At 48.8% G+C, this 18,691-nt stretch overlaps 1 protein-coding gene across 1 annotated transcript in view; it reads right to left on the bottom strand.

Moving 5' to 3' along the window:
* The window catches only part of RBP3 (retinol binding protein 3), a 64,999-nt gene extending 47,176 nt beyond the window's left edge, over positions 1-17,823 (bottom strand). Inside the window, exons 1-2 of the mRNA XM_069979792.1 lie at positions 17,023-17,823; positions 16,278-16,505 (exon numbers count right to left, since the gene is read on the bottom strand). Coding sequence (XP_069835893.1) covers positions 16,278-16,505; positions 17,023-17,823 — 1,029 coding nt within the window. The remainder of the gene's footprint in view (positions 1-16,277; positions 16,506-17,022) is intronic.
* Between the last annotated feature and the right edge of the window lie 868 nt (positions 17,824-18,691).

The following is an 18,691-nucleotide window of genomic DNA, read 5'->3' as shown; positions in this document are numbered from 1 at the left end:
CCTCATGTGGCCCCTCAGTATACCACCAGTATAATACAGTGTGGTGTGACTGGTATATACTGGTATATAATTCCCTCATGTGGCCCCTCAGTATACACCAGTATAATACAGTGAGGTGTGACTGGTATATACTGGTATATAATCCCCTCATGTGGCCCCTCAGTATACACCAGTATAATACAGTGTGGTGTGACTGGTATATACTGGTATATAATCTCCTCATGTGACCCCTCAGTATACCCCCAGTATAATACAGTGAGGTGTGACTGGTATATACTGGTATATAATTCCCTCATGTGGCCCCTCAGTATACCCCCAGTATAATACAGTGAGGTGTGACTGGTATATACTGGTATATAATCCCCTCATGTGGCTCCTCAGTATACACCAGTATAATACAGTGTGGTGTGACTGGTATATACTGGTATATAATCCCCTCATGTGGCCCCTCAGTACACACCAGTATAATACAGTGAGGTGTGACTGGTATATACTGGTATATAATCCCCCCATGTGGGGCCCCTCAGTATACACCAGTATAATACAGTGAGGTGTGACTGGTATATACTGGTATATAATCCCCTCAGTATACCACCAGTATAATACAGTGAGGTGTGACTGGTATATACTGGTATATAATCCCTCATGTGGGTCCCTCAGTATACCACCAGTATAATACAGTGAGGTGTGACTGGTATATACTGGTATATAATCCCCTCATGTGGCTCCTCAGTATACACCAGTATAATACAGTGTGGTGTGACTGGTATATACTGGTATATAATTCCCTCATGTGGCCCCTCAGTATACCACCAGTATAATACAGTGAGGTGTGACTGGTATATACTGGTATATAATTCCCTCATGTGGCCCCTCAGTATACACCAGTATAATACAGTGTGGTGTGACTGGTATATACTGGTATATAATTCCCTCATGTGGCCCCTCAGTATACCACCAGACTTCTCGGTCGGTTACAGGCTCTACGGTAGGGACGGGCTGCATCTCAATGGGGAGGGTGCAGCCGTGCTGAGGGAGAAGATGGCTAAGAGGTTGGAGGAGTGTTTAAACTAGGGACCGGGGGGGGGGGGGGGGGGGGGCAACTACAATATAGTAAAAGAAGACAGAGTAGATGGAGCGCTGGGCCTAGATTATGGAACTGGGGGTGGAGCGGCGGGAGGGGACAGAACAGTCACTAGTGACAAGAGGAAAGGGAATATGGACAAACATATATAATGTATGTATACTAATGCTCGAAGCCTCACTAATAAAGCTGAGGAATTAGAACTCATAATGGTTGAAGAGAAATATGACATAGTGGGGATAAGCGAGACCTGGCTGGATGAGACCTATGACTGGGCGGTTAATATCCAGGGTTATAGTCTATTCAGAAATGACCGTAAAAATAAGAAAGGGGGAGGGGTCTGTCTATATGTTATATCCTGCCTTAAGCCTATTCTGCGGGAGGATATAAGTGATGATAATGTGGAGTCTCTTTGGGTAGAAATAAGAGGAGGGACAAAGAATAATAAAATTCTTATAGGAGTGAGTTATAAACCTCCAAGTATAGTGGAAGAGTCAGAAAATCTTCTTATAAGACAAATAGATGCGGCAGCGAAGCAGGGGGACGTCATTATTATGGGGGACTTTAACTACCCAAATATCAACTGGAAAGCAGGGGGACGTCATTATTATGGGGGACTATAACTACCATAATATATACAGGAAAGCAGGGGGAAGTCATTATTATGGGGGACTATAACTACCCAATATATACAGGAAAGCAGGGGGAAGTCATTATTATGGGGGACTATAACTACCCAATATATACAGGAAAGCAGGGGGAAGTCATTATTATGGGGGACTATAACTACCCAATATATACAGGAAAGCAGGGGGAAGTCATTATTATGGGGGACTATAACTACCCAAATATATACAGGAAAGCAGGGGGAAGTCATTATTATGGGGACTATAACTACCCAATATATACAGGAAAGCAGGGGGAAGTCATTATTATGGGGACTATAACTACCCAAATATATACCGGAAAGCAGGGGGAAGTCATTATTATGGGGGACTATAACTACCCAAATATATACAGGAAAGCAGGGGGAAGTCATTATTATGGGGACTATAACTACCCAATATATACAGGAAAGCAGGGGGACGTCATTATTATGGGGGACTATAACTACCCAATATATACAGGAAAGCAGGGGGACGTCATTATTATGGGGGACTATAACTACCCAATATATACCGGAAAGCAGGGGGAAGTCATTATTATGGGGGACTATAACTACCCAATATATACAGGAAAGCAGGGGGACGTCATTATTATGGGGGACTATAACTACCCAATATATACAGGAAAGCAGGGGGACGTCATTATTATGGGGGACTATAACTACCCAAATATATACAGGAAAGCAGGGGGAAGTCATTATTATGGGGGACTATAACTACCCCAATATATACAGGAAAGCAGGGGGAAGTCATTATTATGGGGGACTATAACTACCCAATATATACAGGAAAGCAGGGGGACATCATTATTATGGGGGACTATAACTACCCAATATATACAGGAAAGCAGGGGGACATCATTATTATGGGGGACTATAACTACCCAATATATACAGGAAAGCAGGGGGAAGTCATTATTATGGGGGACTATAACTACCCAAATATATACAGGAGAGCAGGGGGAAGTCATTATTATGGGGGACTATAACTACCCAATATATACAGGAAAGCAGGGAGAAGTCATTATTATGGGGGGGGGGGACTATAACTACCCAAATATATACAGGAAAGCAGGGGGACGTCATTATTATGGGGGGGGGGACTATAACTACCCAAATATATACAGGAAAGCAGGGGGACGTCATTATTATGGGGGACTATAACTACCCAATATATACCGGAAAGCAGGGGGAAGTCATTATTATGGGGGACTATACCTACCCAAATATATACAGGAAAGCAGGGGGGAGTCATTATTATGGGGGACTATAACTACCCAATATATACAGGAAAGCAGGGAGAAGTCATTATTATGGGGGGGGGGGGGGACTATAACTACCATAATATATACAGGAAAGCAGGGGGAAGTCATTATTATGGGGGACTATAACTACCCAATATATACAGGAAAGCAGGGGGAAGTCATTATTATGGGGGACTATAACTACCCAATATATACAGGAAAGCAGGGGGAAGTCATTATTATGGGGGACTATAACTACCCCAATATATACAGGAAAGCAGGGGGAAGTCATTATTATGGGGGACTATAACTACCCAAATATATACAGGAAAGCAGGGGGAAGTCATTATTATGGGGACTATAACTACCCAATATATACAGGAAAGCAGGGGGACGTCATTATTATGGGGGACTATAACTACCCAATATATACAGGAAAGCAGGGGGACGTCATTATTATGGGGGACTATAACTACCCAATATATACCGGAAAGCAGGGGGAAGTCATTATTATGGGGGACTATAACTACCCAATATATACAGGAAAGCAGGGGGACGTCATTATTATGGGGGACTATAACTACCCAATATATACAGGAAAGCAGGGGGAAGTCATTATTATGGGGGACTATAACTACCCAATATATACAGGAAAGCAGGGGGACATCATTATTATGGGGGACTATAACTACCCAATATATACAGGAAAGCAGGGGGAAGTCATTATTATGGGGGACTATAACTACCCAATATATACAGGAAAGCAGGGGGACATCATTATTATGGGGGACTATAACTACCCAATATATACAGGAAAGCAGGGGGAAGTCATTATTATGGGGGACTATAACTACCCAATATATACAGGAAAGCAGGGGGACGTCATTATTATGGGGGACTATAACTACCCAAATATATACAGGAAAGCAGGGGGACGTCATTATTATGGGGGACTATAACTACCCAATATATACAGGAAAGCAGGGGGGAGTCATTATTATGGGGGACTATAACTACCCAAATATATACAGGAAAGCAGGAGGAAGTCATTATTATGGGGGGGGACTATAACTACCCAATATATACAGGAAAGCAGGGGGACGTCATTATTATGGGGGACTATAATTACCCAAATATATACAGGAAAGCAGGGGGAAGTCATTATTATGGGGGACTATAACTACCCAATATATACAGGAAAGCAGGGGGAAGTCATTATTATGGGGGACTATAACTACCCAAATATATACAGGAAAGCAGGAGGAAGTCATTATTATGGGGGGGGACTATAACTACCCAATATATACAGGAAAGCAGGGGGACGTCATTATTATGGGGGACTATAATTACCCAAATATATACAGGAAAGCAGGGGGAAGTCATTATTATGGGGGACTATAACTACCCAAATATATACAGGAAAGCAGGGGGACGTCATTATTATGGGGGACTATAACTACCCAATATATACAGGAAAGCAGGGGGAAGTCATTATTATGGGGGACTATAACTACCCAAATATATACAGGAAAGCAGGGGGAAGTCATTATTATGGGGGACTATAACTACCCAAATATACAGGAAAGCAGGGGGAAGTCATTATTATGGGGGGGACTATAACTACCCAAATATATACAGGAAAGCAGGGGGAAGTCATTATTATGGGGGACTATAACTACCCAATATATACAGGAAAGCAGGGGGAAGTCATTATTATGGGGGACTATAACTACCCAATATATACAGGAAAGCAGGGGGAAGTCATTATTATGGGGGGGACTATAACTACCCAATATATACAGGAAAGCAGGGGGAAGTCATTATTATGGGGACTATAACTACCCAATATATACAGGAAAGCAGGGGGAGTCATTATTATGGGGGACTATAACTACCCAATATATACAGGAAAGCAGGGAGAAGTCATTATTATGGGGGGGGGGGGGACTATAACTACCCAAATATATACAGGAAAGCAGGGGGACGTCATTATTATGGGGGGGGGGGACTATAACTACCCAAATATATACAGGAAAGCAGGGGGACGTCATTATTATGGGGGACTATAACTACCCAATATATACCGGAAAGCAGGGGGAAGTCATTATTATGGGGGACTATAACTACCCAAATATATACAGGAAAGCAGGAGGAAGTCATTATTATGGGGGACTATAACTACCCCAATATATACAGGAAAGCAGGGGGACGTCATTATTATGGGGGACTATAACTACCCAAATATATACAGGAAAGCAGGGGGAAGTCATTATTATGGGGGACTATAACTACCCAATATATACAGGAAAGCAGGGAGAAGTCATTATTATGGGGGGGGGGGACTATAACTACCCAATATATACAGGAAAGCAGGGGGAAGTCATTATTATGGGGGGCTATAACTACCCCAATATATACAGGAAAGCAGGGGGACGTCATTATTATGGGGGACTATAACTACCCAATATATACAGGAAAGCAGGGGGGAGTCATTATTATGGGGGACTATAACTACCCAATATATACAGGAAAGCAGGGGGAAGTCATAATTATGGGGGGGGGGGCTATAACTACCCAATATATACAGGAAAGCAGGGGGACGTCATTATTATGGGGGGCTATAACTACCCAAATATAAAGTGGAAAGCAGAAACCTGCAGCTCCAGGAAGGGAAGCGGAGACTGGAAATAGTAACAGATAATTACCTTTCCCAACTAGTACAGGAACCAACAAGAGGGGGGGGGCCCTTCTGGACCTGATCTAACCAATAGGCCCGACAGAATAACAAAAATAGTGGTGGGGGGGTCACCCAGGTAATAGTCACCATAACAGAGTAAGTTTTCAATTATCCTTCAATAAAATGACTAGTAGAGGGGCTACAAAAACATTACATTTCAGGAAGGCTAATTTCCAAAAACTAAGAGAGGACCCCGGGGACATAGACTGGGACACTGCCCTGAGATATAAGAGAGGACCCCGGGAACATAGACTGGGGGGACACTGCCCTGAGATATAAGAGAGGACCCCGGGAACATAGACTGGGGGGACACTGCCCTGAGATATAAGAGAGGACCCCGGGGACATAGACTGGGGGACACTGCCCTGAGATATAAGAGAGGACCCCGGGGACATAGACTGGGGGGACACTGCCCTGAGATATAAGAGAGGACCCCGGGGACATAGACTGGGGGGACACTGCCCTGAGATATAAGAGAGGACCCCGGGGACATAGACTGGGGGGACACTGCCCTGAGATATAAGATAGGACCCCGGGAACATAGACTGGGGGGACAGTGCCCTGAGATATAAGAGAGGACCCCGGAGACATAGACTGGGGGGACACTGCCCTGAGATATAAGAGAGGACCCCGGAGACATAGACTGGGACACTGCCCTGAGATATAAGAGAGGACCCCGGGGACATAGACACTGCCCTGAGATATAAGAGAGGACCCCGGAGACATAGACTGGGACACTGCCCTGAGATATAAGAGAGGACCCCGGGGACATAGACTGGGGGGACACTGCCCTGAGATATAAGAGAGGACCCCGGGGACATAGACTGGGGGGACACTGCCCTGAGATATAAGAGAGGACCCCGGGGACATAGACTGGGGGGACACTGCCCTGAGATATAAGAGAGGACCCCGGGGACATAGACTGGGGGGGACACTGCCCTGAGATATAAGAGAGGACCCCGGGAACATAGACTGGGGGGACACTGCCCTGAGATATAAGAGAGGACCCCGGGGACATAGACTGGGGGGACACTGCCCTGAGATATAAGAGAGGACCCCGGGGACATAGACTGGGGGGACACTGCCCTGAGATATAAGAGAGGACCCCGGGGACATAGACTGGGGGGACACTGCCCTGAGATATAAGAGAGGACCCCGGGACATAGACTGGGACACTGCCCTGAGATATAAGAGAGGACCCCGGGGACATAGACACTGCCCTGAGATATAAGAGAGGACCCCGGGGACATAGACTGGGGGGACACTGCCCTGAGATATAAGAGAGGACCCCGGGGGACATAGACTGGGACACTGCCCTGAGATATAAGAGAGGACCCCGGGGACATAGACTGGGGGGACACTGCCCTGAGATATAAGAGAGGACACCGGGGACATAGACTGGGGGGACACTGCCCTGAGATATAAGAGAGGACACCGGGGACATAGACTGGGGGGACACTGCCCTGAGATATAAGAGAGGACCCCGGGGACATAGACTGGGGGGGACACTGCCCTGAGATATAAGAGAGGACCCCGGGGACATAGACTGGGGGGACACTGCCCTGAGATATAAGAGAGGACCCCGGGGACATAGACTGGGGGGACACTGCCCTGAGATATAAGAGAGGACCCCGGGGACATAGACTGGGGGGACACTGCCCTGAGATATAAGAGAGGACCCCGGGGACATAGACTGGGGGGACACTGCCCTGAGATATAAGAGAGGACCCCGGGGACATAGACTGGGAGGACACTGCCCTGAGATATAAGAGAGGACCCCGGGGACATAGACTGGGGGGACACTGCCCTGAGATATAAGAGAGGACCCTGGGGACATAGACTGGGGGGATACTGCCCTGAGATATAAGAGAGGACTCCGGGGACATAGACTGGGGGGACACTGCCCTGAGATATAAGAGAGGACCCCGGGGACATAGACTGGGACACTGCCCTGAGATATAAGAGAGGACCCCGGGGACATAGGCTGGGGGGACACTGCCCTGAGATATAAGAGAGGACCCCTGGGGACATAGACTGGGGGGACACTGCCCTGAGATATAAGAGAGGACCCCGGGGACATAGACTGGGGGGACACTGCCCTGAGATATAAGAGAGGACCCCGGGGACATAGACTGGGGGGACACTGCCCTGAGATATAAGAGAGGACCCCGGGGACATAGACTGGGGGACACTGCCCTGAGATATAAGAGAGGACCCCGGGGACATAGACTGGGGGGACACTGCCCTGAGATATAAGAGAGGACCCCGGGGACATAGACTGGGGGGACACTGCCCTGAGATATAAGAGAGGACCCCGGGGACATAGACTGGGGGGGACACTGCCCTGAGATATAAGAGAGGACCCCGGGGACATAGACTGGGGGGGACACTGCCCTGAGATATAAGAGAGGACCCCGGGGACATAGACTGGGGGGACACTGCCCTGAGATATAAGGGAGGACCCCGGGGACATAGACTGGGGGGACACTGCCCTGAGATATAAGAGAGGACCCCGGGGACATAGACTGGGGGGACACTGCCCTGAGATATAAGAGAGGACCCCGGGGACATAGGCTGGGGGGACACTGCCCTGAGATATAAGAGAGGACCCCGGGGACATAGACTGGGGGGGACACTGCCCTGAGATATAAGAGAGGACCCCGGGGACATAGACTGGGGGGACACTGCCCTGAGATATAAGAGAGGACCCTGGGGACATAGACTGGGGGGACACTGCCCTGAGATATAAAAGAGGACCCCGGGGACATAGACTGGGGGGGACACTGCCCTGAGATATAAGAGAGGACCCCGGGGACATAGACTGGGGGGACACTGCCCTGAGATATAAGAGAGGACCCCGGGGACATAGACTGGGGGGACACTGCCCTGAGATATAAGAGAGGACCCCGGGGACATAGACACTGCCCTAAGATATAAGAGAGGACCCCGGGGACATAGACTGGGGGGGACACTGCCCTGAGATATAAGAGAGGACCCCGGGGACATAGACTGGGGGGGACACTGCCCTGAGATATAAGAGAGGACCCCGGGGACATAGACTGGGACACTGCCCTGAGATATAAGAGAGGACCCCGGGGACATAGACTGGGGGGACACTGCCCTGAGATATAAGAGAGGACCCCGGGGACATAGACTGGGGGGACGCTGCCCTGAGATATAAGAGAGGACCCCGGGGACATAGACTGGGACACTGCCCTGAGATATAAGAGAGGACCCCGGGGACATAGACTGGGGGGACACTGCCCTGAGATATAAGAGAGGACCCCGGGGACATAGACTGGGGGGACGCTGCCCTGAGATATAAGAGAGGACCCCGGGGACATAGGCTGGGACACTGCCCTGAGATATAAGAGAGGACCCCGGGGACATAGACACTGCCCTGAGATATAAAAGAGGACCCCGGGACATAGACTGGGACACTGCCCTGAGATATAAGAGAGGACCCCGGGGACATAGACTGGGGGGACGCTGCCCTGAGATATAAGAGAGGACCCCGGGGACATAGACTGGGGGGACACTGCCCTGAGATATAAGAGAGGACTCCGGGGACATAGACTGGGGGGACACTGCCCTGAGATATAAGGGAGGACCCCGGGGACATAGACTGGGGGGACACTGCCCTGAGATATAAGAGAGGACCCCGGGGACATAGACTGGGGGGACACTGCCCTGAGATATAAGAGAGGACCCCGGGGACATAGACTGGGGGGGACACTGCCCTGAGATATAAGAGAGGACCCCGGGGACATAGACTGGGGGGACACTGCCCTGAGATATAAGAGAGGACCCCGGGGACATAGACTGGGGGGACACTGCCCTGAGATATAGGAGAGGACCCCGGGGACATAGACTGGGGGGACACTGCCCTGAGATATAAGAGAGGACCCCGGGGACATAGACTGGGGGGACACTGCCCTGAGATATAAAAGAGGACCCCGGGACATAGACTGGGACACTGCCCTGAGATATAAGAGAGGACCCCGGGGACATAGACTGGGGGGACGCTGCCCTGAGATATAAGAGAGGACCCCGGGGACATAGACTGGGGGGACACTGCCCTGAGATATAAGAGAGGACTCCGGGGACATAGACTGGGGGGACACTGCCCTGAGATATAAGAGAGGACCCCGGGGACATAGACTGGGGGGACACTGCCCTGAGATATAAGAGAGGACCCCGGGGACATAGACTGGGGGGACACTGCCCTGAGATATAAGAGAGGACCCCGGGGACATAGACTGGGGGGACACTGCCCTGAGATATAAGAGAGGACCCCGGGAACATAGACTGGGACACTGCCCTGAGATATAAGAGAGTACCCCGGGGACATAGACTGGGGGGACACTGCCCTGAGATATAAGAGAGGACCCCGGGGACATAGACTGGGGGGACACTGCCCTGAGATATAAGAGAGGACCCCGGGGACATAGACTGGGGGGACACTGCCCTGAGATATAAGAGAGGACCCCGGGGACATAGACTGGGGGGACACTGCCCTGAGATATAAGAGAGGACCCCGGGGACATAGACTGGGGGGACACTGCCCTGAGATATAAGAGAGGACCCTGGGGACATAGACTGGGGGGACACTGCCCTGAGATATAAAAGAGGACCCCGGGGACATAGACTGGGGGGGACACTGCCCTGAGATATAAGAGAGGACCCCGGGGACATAGACTGGGGGGACACTGCCCTGAGATATAAGAGAGGACCCCGGGGACATAGACTGGGGGGACACTGCCCTGAGATATAAGAGAGGACCCCGGGGACATAGACACTGCCCTAAGATATAAGAGAGGACCCCGGGGACATAGACTGGGGGGGACACTGCCCTGAGATATAAGAGAGGACCCCGGGGACATAGACTGGGGGGGACACTGCCCTGAGATATAAGAGAGGACCCCGGGGACATAGACTGGGACACTGCCCTGAGATATAAGAGAGGACCCCGGGGACATAGACTGGGGGGACACTGCCCTGAGATATAAGAGAGGACCCCGGGGACATAGACTGGGGGGACGCTGCCCTGAGATATAAGAGAGGACCCCGGGGACATAGACTGGGACACTGCCCTGAGATATAAGAGAGGACCCCGGGGACATAGACTGGGGGGGACACTGCCCTGAGATATAAGAGAGGACCCCGGGGATATAGACTGGGGGGACACTGCCCTGAGATATAAGAGAGGACCCCGGGGACATAGACTGGGGGGACGCTGCCCTGAGATATAAGAGAGGACCCCGGGGACATAGGCTGGGACACTGCCCTGAGATATAAGAGAGGACCCCGGGGACATAGACACTGCCCTGAGATATAAAGAGGACCCCGGGACATAGCCTGGGACACTGCCCTGAGATATAAGAGAGGACCCCGGGGACATAGACTGGGGGGACGCTGCCCTGAGATATAAGAGAGGACCCCGGGGACATAGACTGGGGGGACACTGCCCTGAGATATAAGAGAGGACTCCGGGGACATAGACTGGGGGGACACTGCCCTGAGATATAAGGGAGGACCCCGGGGACATAGACTGGGGGGACACTGCCCTGAGATATAAGAGAGGACCCCGGGGACATAGACTGGGGGGACACTGCCCTGAGATATAAGAGAGGACCCCGGGGACATAGACTGGGGGGGACACTGCCCTGAGATATAAGAGAGGACCCCGGGGACATAGACTGGGGGGACACTGCCCTGAGATATAAGAGAGGACCCCGGGGACATAGACTGGGGGGACACTGCCCTGAGATATAGGAGAGGACCCCGGGGACATAGACTGGGGGGACACTGCCCTGAGATATAAGAGAGGACCCCGGGGACATAGACTGGGGGGACACTGCCCTGAGATATAAAAGAGGACCCCGGGACATAGACTGGGACACTGCCCTGAGATATAAGAGAGGACCCCGGGGACATAGACTGGGGGGACGCTGCCCTGAGATATAAGAGAGGACCCCGGGGACATAGACTGGGGGGACACTGCCCTGAGATATAAGAGAGGACTCCGGGGACATAGACTGGGGGGACACTGCCCTGAGATATAAGAGAGGACCCCGGGGACATAGACTGGGGGGACACTGCCCTGAGATATAAGAGAGGACCCCGGGGACATAGACTGGGGGGACACTGCCCTGAGATATAAGAGAGGACCCCGGGGACATAGACTGGGGGGACACTGCCCTGAGATATAAGAGAGGACCCCGGGAACATAGACTGGGACACTGCCCTGAGATATAAGAGAGTACCCCGGGGACATAGACTGGGGGGACACTGCCCTGAGATATAAGAGAGGACCCCGGGGACATAGACTGGGGGGACACTGCCCTGAGATATAAGAGAGGACCCCGGGGACATAGACTGGGGGGACACTGCCCTGAGATATAAGAGAGGACCCCGGGGACATAGACTGGGGGGACACTGCCCTGAGATATAAGAGAGGACCCCGGGGACATAGACTGGGGGGACACTGCCCTGAGATATAAGAGAGGACCCCGGGGACATAGACTGGGAGGACACTGCCCTGAGATATAAGGGAGGACCCCGGGGACATAGACTGGGACACTGCCCTGAGATATAAGAGAGGACCCCGGGGACATAGACTGGGGGGACACTGCCCTGAGATATAAGAGAGGACCCCGGGGACATAGACTGGGGGGACACTGCCCTGAGATATAAGAGAGGACCCCGGGGACATAGACACTGCCCTGAGATATAAGAGAGGACCCCAGGGACATAGACTGGGGGGACACTGCCCTGAGATATAAGAGAGGACCCCGGGGACATAGACACTGCCCTGAGATATAAGAGAGGACCCCGGGGACATAGACTGGGGGGGACACTGCCCTGAGATATAAGAGAGGACCCCGGGGACATAGACTGGGACACTGCCCTGAGATATAAGAGAGGACCCCCGGGGACATAGACTGGGGGGACATAGACTGGGGGGACACTGCCCTGAGATATAAGAGAGGACCCCAGGGACATAGACTGGGACACTGCCCTGAGATATAAGGGAGGACCCCGGGGACATAGACCGGGACACTGCCCTGAGATATAAGAGAGGACCCCGGGGACATAGACACTGCCCTGAGATATAAGAGAGGACCCCGGGGACATAGACTGGGGGGACACTGCCCTGAGATATAAGGGAGGACCCCGGGGACATAGACCGGGACACTGCCCTGAGATATAAGAGAGGACACCGGGGACATAGACTGGGGGGACACTGCCCTGAGATATAAGAGAGGACCCCGGGGACATAGACTGGGGGGACACTGCCCTGAGATATAAGGGAGGACCCCGGGGACATAGACCGGGACACTGCCCTGAGATATAAGAGAGGACCCCGGGGACATATGTAAGAGCATCCTGGGTAGATCATATGAAGGACACATACTGTACCATATGGGAATAAACGTAGTAGAAATAAGAGAAATCCAATGTGGTAACTTCAGCTATAAGGGGGGCAATAAATGATAAGAAACAAGCAGTCAGACTACTAAAACAAGAAGGTGGTGGGGAAGCATTGAGCGACTATAGACAGAAGAATAGAATGTGTAAGAAGCAAATAAAAGAAGCAAAAATACCAACAGAAAGAAGGATAGCCACAGAAAGTAATAGGAATCCCAAAATGTTCTTCACTTATATAAACAACAAAAGACTTAAAACCGAAAATGTTGGTCCCCTCAAAAATAATCTGGGTGTAATGGTGGAGGGGGAAGAGGAAAAGGCCAATCTACTAAATACATTCTTCTCTACTGTATTCACAGAGGAGAATCCCATAACAGAGGACATGACTAGGGATAATGTTAATCCTCCCATAAATCTCACCTGCCTAACACAACAAGAAGTGGGGAAACGCCTTAAAAACATTAAAATCCATAAGTCACCGGGCCCAGAAGGCATCCATCCTAGAGTACTGCAGGAATTATGTACTGTGTTAGACAGACCGATATTCCTATTATTTAAAGATTCTATTACGACAGGGATTGTTCTACAGGACTGGCGCATAGCTAATGTGGTACCAATATTCTGGTTCAATATTTTTATTAAAAGGTTTTTGTTATTTACAACATTGTCATTTCGTAGCAATATAGTTGCAAAGAAATAAACAGTACATTTGTACAGTGAACATACATAAAATAACAGGATAAGTTGTGGTACAGTATAGGACTTCAAATCGCAGCAGGTGGTGGTTGCGTGTTATCAGTAGTATGGAGGGTATGGGTTCTAATCAGTGAGGCAATACGAATCAGGTAGAAATAGTTGCGAACATTAGAATTGCAAGATAAGCAACAAGCTACATCCTATACTATGTAAATGAAAGGAACAAATAATAGGTAGGAGTTAAACAATAAACAGTAATTAAACAACTAAATAAACAGTGAGTAAACAAAAAGCTGCACCAGCTGACCAATTGGGATATATAATTATGATACTAAGAGCGTATAGGGTTATATAGATGTTACGACTAATGTCGTACTGGGATGGTAATTATTGTGTTGGTGTACAGTCCCAGAGCAAGAGGGTTGTAGGTTCATAGGGGGGGGAGGGGGGGGGAGGGTAATGATAGGTCATTCCCAAGGTAGCTCCTGAGGTGAGGGTGTGATAGCAACAATTGCACAGAAGTGGAGAGAGAAAGGAGAAAAAGGGGGGGGGGGGGTAGGGAATCCTCACAAGTCACCGTTAGTGTGTAATGCAGTATTTGGACTTCATCCAAGGACCCCACTTGGTAACCAATTTACTATATGACATGGTATCAACTGTTATAGCTTTTTCGTATATGAAGGTAGTGTTTACTGCAGTGATAAGTTCTGTTAGTGGGGGTATGTCAGTCGACTTCCAGTAGCGTGTAAGGATTAGCCTCCCCAAGAGGAAGAGTTGGCACGTCAGTGGGCGATAGGTCCTTGGGATATGCTCAAAGTCCATGAAGAGGAGTATTAGTCGGGGGGACCAGTGAAAGCGTATTGGTATGATTTCCTCAACGAAAGATTGGAAAGAAGACCAATATGCTTGTAAGAGTGGACATGCCCACATTACGTGGAGAAGGGATCCTTTGTGTCCGCATTGTCTCCAGCAGCGGTCTGGGGCATCTCGATATATTTTGGATAGTTGTACGGGGGTATAGTACCACCTCAAAATTGTTTTTAGGGCAGCTTCGATATGGGAGCTGCATTGGAGATGGCGGTGTACTATGGAGAGAGCGTTTACCCATGTCTTATCAGAGATTACAATATTCAATTCTCTTTCCCATGACCTATAAGGATGTGATTTATGAAATGACATATAGTTACATAAAATATCATATATACATCGTAACCCCTTCATTTTAAAAGTGAAAAACTTAAACACTTTAAGCTCGATATATACCTCTTTTGGAGTAGAGGTTGCCCATAGGTGACGTATTTGCAAGAATTTATAAAAGTCTTGTCTCGGTATGTGGAACTCGTTTTGCAGCAGTTGGAATGTCGGGAAATTACCATCTATCATCAAGTCACCAACCGTGTTTATGCCCAGCGTACACCATGAAGATAAGTTTGTGCCTGTTAGTTGGGTATGTAAGAAGGTCAAAGGAACCAGGGATAGAGGGATTGGTTGTAAGTTTCCTGCGCGTTTATGATATGTTACCCATAGTTTATATGAAGAGAGGATTAGTGGATTAGAGTTGTGAAAAGTCGATTGGGACCAGAAGGGGAGTAGTAGTACCTGTTGTAGTGTATATGGTGCAACAGCTTCCTGTTCTATTTGTACCCACGGAATATCTTTAGGTTGGGTCCACCAATCTTTTAATTGTGCAATAAGTGTGGCTGTATAATATTCCTTAAGTATCGGCACTCCTAGACCTCCAGCCAATTTATGTTTGCTGAGAATGTGGGTAGCTAGTCTGGGTCTGTTGTTGGCCCATATGAATTTGGTGACAATACTTTGGGCTTTGGTAAAGAAGGAAAGGGGGACAGCAATAGGGAGGGTTCTAAATAAATAAAGAAATTTGGGGAGGAGAAACATTTTGAGAGATGCAACCCTTCCCATCCACGATATTTCATGTTTAGATAGTGAGACGGCCTCCTTAGTGATTTCCGAAAGGAAGGGTGTATAATTGGTGTGGTATACGGACCTATAGGAAGTTGGTAATGTAATTCCCAAATATTGGAGGCCTTTGTCAGTCCAGTCAAATTGATAGTTGGTTTTGAGGGTGGTGATTGACTGGTCAGATAGATACATAGGCATGGCTTGTGTCTTAGCTGAATTGAGATGGTAATAAGATATCGTACCAAAGGTATGAATGTGGGACATGATGCGGGGCAAGGATTGGGTAGGGTTAGTCATGGAGAGTATGACATCATCCGCATAAAGAGTGATAATATGGGAGTGTCCTCCAATAGTGACCCCCGATATAGAGGAATCTAGCCTGATGGATTGGGCGAGTGGTTCCATGGCTATTATAAAAATTAGAGGGGAGAGGGGGCATCCTTGGCGGGTTCCGTTGGTGAGTGGGAATGAATTTGATAGAGCCCCATTGACAAATACCGTAGCAGTGGGGGTGGAGTATAGGGCTTCTATGGCACTCATGATGTTTCCTGAGAACCCCATGTGTTGAAGGGCGGAGAAGGCGTACGACCAACGTAGTCTATCGAACGCCTTCTCCGCGTCAAGGGCCAGTAGTAGGGAGGGGAGGCGGTGTTTCTCAATATGGTGTAGGATATGCAACATACGGCGCGTATTATGATAGGCTTGGCGGCCACTGACAAACCCGGCCTGGTCCGGGGAAATAAGGGCGGGAAGGAGTGGGGCTAATCGGAGAGCTATCAGTTTGGCGTGTATTTTTAGATCTATATTTAGTAGCGATATTGGCCTAAAGTTTTGGGGGACATCGGGAGATTTTCCAGGTTTTGGTAGGGTAACTATTAGTGCTTCCATATTTTCTCGTGGGAAAGATCCATCTATTATGGCTTGTTGGCAAAATTTGGTTAAATATGGTAGGATGATGGAGCTAAACGTTTTATAGTATGTGTTAGTGAATCCGTCGGGACCTGGGGCTTTATCAGGTGGGAGGGTCTTAATTACCTTTAAAATTTCTGCCTCTGTGATTTCTTGGTTTAGAGTGGCAAGTTGGGTAGGGGATAGTTTGGTGTAGTTTATCTAAAAAATCTTGGGTAAGGTGGGGTAAGGTTGGGGGGTCTATAGTGTGATCAGCCAGGTTGTATAAGTGGGCATAGTATGTGCCAAAACCGTTGGCTATATCCGTGGGGGAGTATAATTTCTCCCCAGATACTGGGTGTAAGAGGAAGGGGATTTTGGATTTGGTGTTGCGGGCTTTTAAACGGGCCGCCAATAATTTTCCCGCTTTATTATCCTGGGAATAATAGCGAGCTTTGACCTTTTTTAGGTTCTTTTCATAGTCCGACAACAATAGTCCTCTAAGCTCTAAGCGGAGGTCACTAAGGGTAGCAGCCACTGAAGGGGAGGGGAGGTTCTTATTAGCAGTTTCTGCATGACGGATGCTAGTGAGTAGGTCAGTAATACGTTTTGCTCTATTTTTCTTCATAGTGGCACCAAATTTAATAAAGGAGCCTCTTATGTACGCTTTATGTGCGTTCCATAAGGAGAATGGGGATATCGGTGAGGTAGTATTTGTTGCGAAATAATCTTTCAAGTCTTTCAGTATTAGCGGACCATAAACTGAGTGGGTCATAAGGGAAGGGTTGCATCTCCAGATGTATGTCGGGGGTTGGTTGTATTTTTCCGAAAGTGAGAGTGTGATCGCACCGTGGTCGGCCCAGGTGATAGGTTCTATAGTGGATTTAGTGGCAAGTTGTAAACTGTCAGCTTTAACCAGAAACAGGTCTATGCGTGAGTAGCTGTTATGCACTGCTGAATGGAAGGAGAAATCTTTCTCAGAACCATGATGTATTCGCCATACGTCATATATTTCTTCCTGCCATAGCAGCTGTGATAAGTTATTTGGGGGGGTGCGAGGGGTACTTGTCATGTCTACTTCGGGATCAGCTGTGAGGTTGAAATCTCCACATAGAATGGGGCGACCATAGTTTTGAGCATGTATTAGTCGCACCATTTTACGTATGAACCTAAGTTGCCCTTTGTTGGGGGCATACAGTGAAAGGAGAGAATATTTAACAGAGTTAATTTCACAGTTTAACAGTACATATCTACCAGATGGGTCAGTAATGGCTGAGCTTAAGGAAAAGGCAACTGTATTTCTTATAGCTATACATACACCTCGTGCCTTGGAGGAATGATGGGAGTGAAAAATGTGTGGGAATGAGGGGTGTTTAAACCTGAAAGCATCTTCCTGCAGGAGATGAGTCTCCTGTATGCATAAGATGTCTCCACGGAGGCTTTTAACTTCTCTCCATGTGTGGGAGCGTTTATGGGGACTGTTTAAACCATTGACATTCATACTAACGATTTTTAAAACCATCTTGGTAAGTAAACATAATACTGAATAAGTATATGATAGACCATAGAAAAGTTAAGGCACCTATGTGCTTCCCAGCCAGAGAGCACGTGCCCTGCCAATAAGTCAGTACAGTGTATGCAGTATTCCAAATTGTAGGGGGTATAGCTGGTGCATCTAAATTCAAACATATAAACTGTAGAACTAAGGAAACAAAAGTGGTTAGACTCATAGTAGCCTTAACACCTCGCAGGTGGGGGGGTATAGTTCCAACCTGAAGCCCGTCTGGTAGTAGTCCAACCGACTTCTCCAGCAGCACTTATATGCACTGAGCAGACAAGCTTCATTTCACAACGGACCATTCGTCCTGAATGCGGGGACGGGGATTCGGTGGTTTCTTCTGTGGGGGGAGTTCGAGTCCCCAAGTGGTGAGCAGGGCTTCGCCGTCTTCTATATTGGTGACCACATGGATCTGGTTCCCTCTGTTAATGAGAAGACGGGTGGGAAAGCCCCAGCGGTACATTAT

The sequence above is a fragment of the Dendropsophus ebraccatus genome, chromosome 8 (genome assembly GCF_027789765.1).
Source record: "Dendropsophus ebraccatus isolate aDenEbr1 chromosome 8, aDenEbr1.pat, whole genome shotgun sequence".
Lineage (NCBI taxonomy): Eukaryota > Metazoa > Chordata > Amphibia > Anura > Hylidae > Dendropsophus > Dendropsophus ebraccatus.
The sequence above is the reverse complement of the archived record's forward strand: the minus strand, read 5'-3'. Positions and strand labels throughout refer to the sequence as shown.